The sequence below is a fragment of the Geospiza fortis genome, unplaced genomic scaffold, assembly GCF_000277835.1.
Source record: "Geospiza fortis unplaced genomic scaffold, GeoFor_1.0 scaffold485, whole genome shotgun sequence".
In the NCBI taxonomy this organism is placed as follows: Eukaryota; Metazoa; Chordata; class Aves; order Passeriformes; family Thraupidae; genus Geospiza; species Geospiza fortis.
In genome coordinates this window covers 188,081-196,294 of record NW_005054457.1, presented here as the reverse complement: position 1 = coordinate 196,294, position 8,214 = coordinate 188,081, and the positions used below count along the sequence as shown (strand labels likewise).

General features: G+C 51.0%; 2 protein-coding genes across 3 annotated transcripts in view; both read right to left on the bottom strand.

The window, feature by feature from the left end:
* Positions 1-1,358, bottom strand: part of LOC115948642 (dynein heavy chain 9, axonemal-like) — a 14,153-nt gene extending 12,795 nt beyond the window's left edge. The window contains exon 1 of the mRNA XM_031062685.1: positions 1,354-1,358. Within this exon, the coding sequence (XP_030918545.1) occupies positions 1,354-1,358 (5 nt within the window). The remainder of the gene's footprint in view (positions 1-1,353) is intronic.
* The window catches only part of ELAC2 (elaC ribonuclease Z 2), a 13,079-nt gene continuing 5,890 nt past the window's right edge, over positions 1,026-8,214 (bottom strand). For both annotated transcript variants that reach the window (XM_031062694.1, XM_031062693.1), the window contains exons 10-22: positions 7,481-7,579; positions 7,152-7,290; positions 6,990-7,075; positions 5,908-6,017; positions 5,566-5,662; positions 5,312-5,450; positions 4,416-4,454; positions 4,156-4,265; positions 3,654-3,753; positions 3,463-3,583; positions 3,188-3,266; positions 2,470-2,614; positions 1,026-1,894 (exon numbers count right to left, since the gene is read on the bottom strand). In XM_031062694.1, coding sequence (XP_030918554.1) covers positions 1,652-1,894; positions 2,470-2,614; positions 3,188-3,266; positions 3,463-3,583; positions 3,654-3,753; positions 4,156-4,265; positions 4,416-4,454; positions 5,312-5,450; positions 5,566-5,662; positions 5,908-6,017; positions 6,990-7,075; positions 7,152-7,290; positions 7,481-7,579 — 1,507 coding nt within the window. In that variant the 3' untranslated portion in view covers positions 1,026-1,651. The remainder of the gene's footprint in view (positions 1,895-2,469; positions 2,615-3,187; positions 3,267-3,462; positions 3,584-3,653; positions 3,754-4,155; positions 4,266-4,415; positions 4,455-5,311; positions 5,451-5,565; positions 5,663-5,907; positions 6,018-6,989; positions 7,076-7,151; positions 7,291-7,480; positions 7,580-8,214) is intronic.

The following is an 8,214-nucleotide window of genomic DNA, read 5'->3' as shown; positions in this document are numbered from 1 at the left end:
CCCGGGGCGCCCCTGCCGTGCCCCGCCGGGATGCGAGGGCGGTGCCAGCGCTGCCACCTCCCTCCGGCTGCTCCGGCCCGTTTCGCTCACCCCGGCAGCGCTGGGCAGCTCCAGAAGCAATTCCCGGCTCGCTCCGAGGGAATTTTTCGGGCACATGCAACTGCTCCCCTTGTCCCTCAGCCCCGGTGCTGTTCCCGACACCAGCGTACCTGCAGCAACCACCTGAAGCTGAAACGTGTGTGCTCCTGCCACCGCTGCATTTCCACTTCATTAACACCCCCTTCTGTGAGAAGCAGTTCGCTATTTTTCAAGTAAAAGATCCTTCTGTAGTTCCATGGAAAGCAGCACACGGATCCTGTGCAGTCCCAGAGCTGCTCGTGTCACCCCAACCAGGTCCTCTCCTGGGCACCCCAGCCCGCTCCAACCTCCACCTGTCCAGTCACAGGAACATTTTGGTTTTCCCCAGTCCCCTGCTATTCATAAAAACCCAGCAGAGCTTTTCTGGAGGACACAGAGGTGTCAATTCTCCAGCCTCTGCTTCAGACAAACATCACACTAAAGCACAGCTCATCAACAAAAGATGTTTTTGCTGACTATTTGCCCCTTAATTTCCCATAAACTCAAAGTGAAGTCTTAAGACTTGTGTGCAAGCATCATCTCCTTGTGTGAGGCCTGGGTGTCAAAAAGTTGCCTCCAAAAATGAACTCCTTTATTGGAACAGCACAGAACTCTCCTCCTACTTCCAAACACAGGCAGTGACAGCAGTGGCAAGGGAAGAAGCAAGGCTGACCCACAAAAAGCCTCAGAAAAACTCCTCTTAACCACAGACACCCTCCTGTCTGCCTGCTGTGCCACTTTCCTGTCCCCTGCCTGCAGAGGCAGAATCTGCCCAAGGACACTCACAGCCATGAGGCTCCACCATGAGCCAGATCCTGGTCTTTACCCCAAAGCCAGCCAAGCCAAGGTCCTTTGCCAGAGAAATCCAGGTTTTTGTTTCCTCATTAGTGATCCATACACAACACAGCTTTCTGGAGGATGGTGAGCGGTTTATTCAGATTCTAAATAAAGGGTTTGGAAAGCTGATCTTTTGAATAAAAAAACAGCAGAGAAAACCAAGATAAAATGGGAACACCAATGTACAGATGTATTCTCACCCCTAATTTAACCTAAACCCTACAATTGGGTCCCATTTTACTGTTAATTTTCCTCTTATCACCTGGGTTCTTATAGTGAAGGAGGGCATAACCAGCTGAGACATGCTCACCTTCTTCTGGCAAACCCACAGCCCCTCCAGGGCCTCTCACACCTGATCTCTTGCAAAGGTCACACCTGCTGCTGTTACATTATCAATACCTCATAGCATAAACCCCAAAATTAAAACAGTTCAGAGAGAATTTCTGGTTAAAAGAAAGATTTCCCCACAGACTGGTGAGCCCCCAGAAGAGGAGCTATGTGGGCAGATCCTGTCTCCACAAGGACCAGTGCTGCTGACAGCCACTGGAGCTGCAGCCCAGGGAGATCCATGATGAGCAAGCAGACCCAGATGCCCAGGCCAGCCCCTGTCCCGTGGTGCTGGCAGCACCATGCAGTGCCCAGGCCTGTGCAGAGCCAGGCTTCTCTCTAAAGCAGAGCACTCCCAGCCTTGTCCCTCTCAGTTGGCTGTTTTAAGCTTCTTGTCTGGCAGTTCCTGATGGTTCTTGGCTTGTTTTCTTTTCTGGCATGCTGCTTCTGTGCTGTCCGCCCTGGTGAGTTTGTCCAGGACCAGGGCAGTCTCCTTCAGCAGCCTCATCTCCCTCTTCTCCTTCCTCTCCTCCATCTCCACAATGTCATCTGCAAACAAAGCCTTCAGGGGTGGGATCAGCTTTGGGATGGCTGGGAAGTCACCAAAACGAACCTGAAACACAAGCACACAGCTCCTGTGTGACAACTGCTGTTTGATTTCCTCACTCCCCCTTGCCTTTGGCCTGTGCAGGCAGCAGGGCACTGCCTGTTCCTGTGTGCAGCACCTGCACCCAGCAGCCCTGACCTCAACGAGTTATTGATGTTTTCTTCACAGAAATACTGTGGGCCAGTACAAATTCTGACTGACAGCGAGCTGCCCTCACTGCCACAAGTGCCTTCAGCCAGCTTTGGTCTGCTACAGAAAGCCATTGGAGCAGCTCAGCAGTTGGGATGGGAATGGAAGCAAAATTAGGTTTTTTGGCTGGGAATAGCAAGCACAGACTTGAGGTGGCAGGAGGCCAGTGCTCAGTGTGTTATGAGTTGGATTTGAGGGCCATCAGCACCTGGCTCACAGCAGTGTGGGGAAAGGGTGACACTGAGTGTCTGCTGCCAGCAGTTAAAGGAGCTGTTTCAGAGACTGCTCTTCAGGAGATAGAATATTGATACAAGAGGAGCATTTAATTAATGAGCAGCCATCAAAATAACACTGACACCATTCCCAGGCCTGGCCCCAAGCTCCCAACTCACCCTCATGTGGTCAAAGGCAATGCCGACCCTGTCGCTGAAGTCCTCGCTGAAGAGCGGGATCTTGGCGTACCTCTGGCTGAAGTGATTGAGCATGATGAACTCTGCATTCATCTTCATCCCAGTCTGGATGGCCTGGGAGGTTGTGCTGCAAAAGGAACACGCCCTGCTCACAGCCAGGCTGGCACCCAGGGTCACAGCACACCAAGTGAGCTCTCCCTCGGGCAGCCTGCACTGGTGCAGCTGTAATTGTTGCAGCCTTACATTTAAGAGCTCCACAACCTGTGCACAGGCACTTGTCCCAGGGGTGCCAATAGGCTCAGCTGTGCCTGGCAGCAGGGAATGCTGAGCAGCTGCTCCCATGTTTGCCTGGGCAGCACACAGAATCCCTGGCTGCAGGGCTCTCCGTGAGCTGTGGGGGTAAAATGATTCTTCTACCCAGGATGTGCCCATGCAGAGGGTCATCCCCTTGGGCTGCTCTATTTGTAGAGTTACCAAAGTCTGCTTGAAAGCTTTCCCCATTTCTCCTGGGGATGTTGAGAGGAGCTGTGGTGGTCTCAGAGCTGCTGCAATGACCAACACCCCATCTTTAGTGCAGAAGAGCTCTGTGCACACCAGAACCTTTGACAGGACTTGGACCCTTCACTACCAGCTCCAAGGACCATACCCAGCTGTGCACCTTTCCCTTCCTAACAGGGACAGACAGCAGAACACACCCCACCTGTGGGTCTTCTCTATAGCTTCCTTTTCCATGCCATCTTCCAGTGTGGCTTCGTGGATCAGCAGGTTGGCATTTTTACCTGGGCAAACAATCACAAATTCAATCTTCAGCTGAAGCCTGGCCTGACCAATTGCCCACAGGAGCCCTCCTGTCCCTCCTCAGCCCTGTCTGTGTGGCAGGCACAGCACCAAACGTTTGGGGATGCCCACTCAGGTCTCCATCTGTCAGTACCCATTCTCCAAGAGATTCTACAAGCAGAGGGTTTTGTTACCTACCCATTTGTACCAGGGCCATGCAGGGCATTGTATCACCAGAATAAACTACTTTCCAGCCAGACTTGTGGATCACTGAACATGCAAAAGCATTTTTACAGTGTTGGACTTCACAGGTCTGAAACTGAACAAGGATACAAATGTTAGACTCCAGGTCACCTCCAGCCATGGAGCCCCCCAGCTCAGGAACTCACCTCAGCCAGGTCATAGCTCTCTAACAGAGAGCTCAGAAACTCCTTGGCTTTGGGCCTGATGTTCTCACAGCCTTTTACAAGACACTGAGCAGGAATCATTCTGGGAGGGAGGGAAGCAGAGATAATTAAGGGCAGGTACAAAATAAAATCTTATCTTCTTTCAAGCAGACAACTTCTCCTCCTCAAACTCAGTTCAGTGCCTTGTATAACCTCTCACTTTTATTGGTGCCCCAGTAACTCACCCAATCACTTCTACCCCACTATCAAATACTCTTTCTTCTACTTGCCCAACTCCCTTTTCCTACAGCAAAGGGAAGCCTGCACATAAACCTCTATTTAAGCAGCACAGCTGAGTACAAACCCCATCGTGCCCTCTGCAGACTGCATATCCTTGTTCTACAGGCAGTGGAAGGAGTCAGAGCCACTTCCAACAAGGGCTGCAGGAATGGATGAGTTTGCCTTTAACAAAGACCAAGGACATTTCTCCACACAGAACACTCACTTGATGTCTCCAAGGATCTCCTCACAGTGGTTGTGGTACTCGTGCAGCCAAGGCATGATCTGCTCAGGTGCTACCAGAAACAGAGGGCTGAAATCCTGACCCAGGGCTGCCTGCAAAACCAGAGGTAGGGGGGAAAATCAGTGCTAGGTGCACAGCAAATCAGAGAGGAGAAATGCTAGGGACAGGCTGGTGCTTCTCCACTACTCTGAAGTTGCACTCTCCCCACCCCAAGCCACGTAAAGAGCAGAGTAACTACTCACAAAAGCTCTCCGCCGCTCCATCAGGATATTCACCAGCCCCTGCAAAGGGAACACAGGACACAGCAAGGGAGTCAGAACTGCCTGGGGAGTCAGAGGCAACAGCCAACACAGCTCAGCAAGCCCAGAGTCAGAACAAACAAGAAGGGAGAGGGGATTAGAAACACAGACAGGTGCAGCAGTGCCTGGGGAATGAATGAAGAGAGGAATGTAGAGCAGGGCTGTGACAGTAAGGTAGAAAAATCATAGAGAAATGCTTCATAAAATCAAGCCTGCCCTCCTGGAATCAGTGCCTGGCCTTGTCAAAGCTAGCATTTTGCAAGTTCCTATGTGAATGCAATCCTATTGTGAGCCATTTTCCTGGCTAAAAAAACAGCTTGCACCTGCATCAACTGTATTTACACCATTAGATAGAAAAATTAAAACTGTATTTCACAAACAACTTCCCTGCACATATACACCAGGGGTTTGAGTGACCATTCAATACAGAACAACAAACTGTTATTAACCAATAAAAGTAATTGGCAAGAAACCTACTGACCAATTGGAGTCTCACACAAGGTGTGTAAAACTGTATAAAAAGGAGTTGTATACATAACTCCTTTTAATAATAAAGGTATAAATAAATATATAATATAACAAATAAATATATAAATACTATATATAAATATTACATATAAATAATAATACAGCTCCTATATATTATATAAATATTAATAATAATAAAACTCCTCCTTAATAATAAAGAATGGGCTTTTTCCACCATGAAGAAAAGGGAATCTGTGTGATTTATTCCCGTGCAGGGCAGCCCACATTCCTCAGCTGGAGCTACTCAGGTAGGTCTGAACTTTGGGTTCAGAGCAGAGCTGCACAAGCCCCCTCCCAGTCCCTGAACTCACAGAGTGATGATCTGTGTGCATGTGGGACACAAACACAGCCACGAGGTTACACAGCACTTGGTCCACTTGCTCTCCATAGTGGCGGCAGAGCTGGCCAAAAGTTCCTTCTCCACAGTCCAGGAGCAGGGACCTGGTAGCACTGGTGAGAGGTGACAGAGACATTTAGCAGCCCCTCTGAGAGCTCTGAGCAGGGCCAGGCAGGGAGGGGGATCCTTGGGGCTGGAAGGCAGAGATCAGAGAGCCCTGGGGTTCACCTGGTGTTCAGCAGCGTGGAACTGACATTGCGGATTTTCATTGGGATTGCAGATCCTGTTCCCAAGAACACAATTTCAGGATAAGCACCCACATTTCCTAGAGAAAACGGACAACAACAAAGATTTGGAGGCAATGTTCTCCACACATTGCCCAGTCAGACACCATCTAATTCACCAGCCCAGTAACTCCTGAGCCAACATGGCCAGCACAGGCATTGCTCTCTCAGCACCAAGTTCATAAGGGAAGGCAGAACAAGCCCCACCACTTCACAGCTTCATCTGGGCTCTGAAGCACTGGGCCCAAGAGGTCCTATTTCCCACCACACTGATCCTGATCTGTACCTGGTACAGCAGACAGGCTCTCCTTGCACTCCTTCACACGGGTCTGGAAGTCAGGGAGATCCAAGGCCTCGCTGACAAACTCCTCAGGATCACAGACAGTCACAGCATCTCTGCAACAACAGGCCACCCATCAGGATGGGGCAAGGCAGGAGCTGAAACAGCCCTTTTCAGAGCAAAGTGCCAAACTCCTGTGAACAAACAGCCTTACAACAAGGGGACAAACTCTCTTTCCGTTTCGAGGGGCTGAAGAAGACACATCCACAAGTGTGAGTGCAAAAAAGGCCTGGGTGGGCTGAGCCAGGCACAGAAATGATCATTCCACCAAGTGGAGAAGCTCCTCTGCAAGAGCACTCCATCCCCTCCAGAGCTGCCAGGCACTAGAGGGCACTGCAAGGCAGCACAGAAGGTCCTGCAAGAGGAGCAGAACCCTAAAGAGATCCAGGTACTGATGAAAAGTGTAAGAAACCTGTGCCCTGGGCCTGCTTCAGAGCATGTGCAGTACTGCAGGTCTTCAGTTACCTTAAGAGGGAAACTAAAACTCCTCTTGGCACCTGTATCCTCCTGTTGTGCCCAACAAGGACAGAAATCTGAGCCATGGTGGCTGAAATCTCCTTGCCCCCTGTGGTCCCTTAAGGTTCTCACTGAGCAGCTTCACCCATTTGCCCACCCAGGAGCAAAGCTAGTAACTGTTCCAGAGCTTCCACCTCTAATGTCAGACTATCTAGGTCTTCAGAAGGTTAAGACTCCCCAAAAACTCTCTCCCTGCCCCCATCTGCTCTGCCACAGCCACAGCCGGGTGCACAGCACGAGTCAAAGCAAAAGACAAAGGACCACAAGGCTACAGGAGCAAGGGACAGAAACAACACTCCAAAGCACTGGCCAGGTGTTGTTTTCAGTGGTTCTCTCCTCCATGTGCTACACCTTGTCTGAGACTTTCAGGGGCAGGGACACAGCCCTCAAAAGTTTCCCCAGCACAGCCAGCAGAAAGGATCTGCAGAGGATCCTGACACAGCGCCCTCCCTCACCAAAAAGCTGCTTCAAGCAAACACCCAAAAGCTGGGAAGAAAAAGATTCCCACTGACCTCTGCCACTCCTGCTGTGGCCTGAGGTGGTATTTCAGGAGGCACTCCCCTCTCACGATGGGCACAGGGCACACAGCCTCTGCTTCCTGCAGGAGGAGGGCGATGTGAGACACAGCCTTTGCTGAGGGCAGCAGGCACAGGGGCAAGGTGGGCCTGGATTACCTTGCTCTGGTAGGTGGTGAGCAGAGGGAAGATCTCTGGGTGGATGAGGTTCAGCTGAGTTTGGATCTTGTAGCTGCGTGGGTTGTGCACAGCAGAGGAATTTTCATTGAGCACCAAGTGCTGAGTGCCAGGCCCAAATCTGCCAGAGGACAACAATGCTCAACAGCTTCAGCCCCACATTAGAACTGGGTGTATCTGCATACCTGAGTTAAAATCTCACCTGAGGCAGCAAAGCCCTCTTTTTAGAGCTCTTTACTTTGGAACAAAGACGTGCTCCAGCAGAACAGGCTGCTGCCCACAGACAGGAGCCCAGAGCACAGCACACGTACCTGTGCATCCACTGCTGGTAGCGGCTGTCTCGCAGCACTGCCTCGGGGGTCATGTGGATAACCAAGGCCACCTGGTGCTCAGCAACTCCCTCCTGGTACCTGGGACACATGCAAGCAGAAAGAACATCTGTCACCCTGATTTATTAGTATTTTCTAAGCCTTCTGATGCCGACATTCTTGTAGTGAACCTTCTCACGCATTTTCTGTAAACCCATTGTTTTGCATTCCTTTATGGAGGAGGAGAAAGTTGATGGCCTGTTGGTTTGTCCAGTGTCATTGGAGAGGTGGCACTGTCACCCTCCAATCCAGTGTCACTTTTGGAAAACTAGAAATGTTGGAGTCAGAAAATAAACTCCCCTTTTTTCTTCACCTTGAGAACAGCGGTGTGTGCTTGTGTTCTTTCATGTCCTATAGCGACATCCATCTGTGCTCCAGTCCATGTCCTGGGCATGCCCTCCCCTCTGCCCCTTTGGTGCTGCCAGAGATGCCCCCTGAGGCAGGCAGAGCAGGGATTTATTTCCAGAGCATGGAGCTCCAGCACTGCATCACCCAAGCCACAAGGCTCAGGCCATTTGCTGGCACCTCCACTGTCCCCCACAGGGCAGTTCCTCTCCTCCATCAGCAACATCTGCAGAGCCTCCAGGAGCCCAAATGCTTCTGCACAAGCCCTACAGAGCTGTCATGTGCAGTCCAGGCTTCCAGCAGCCTCCACTGCTCCCCAGGCAGACACCAGG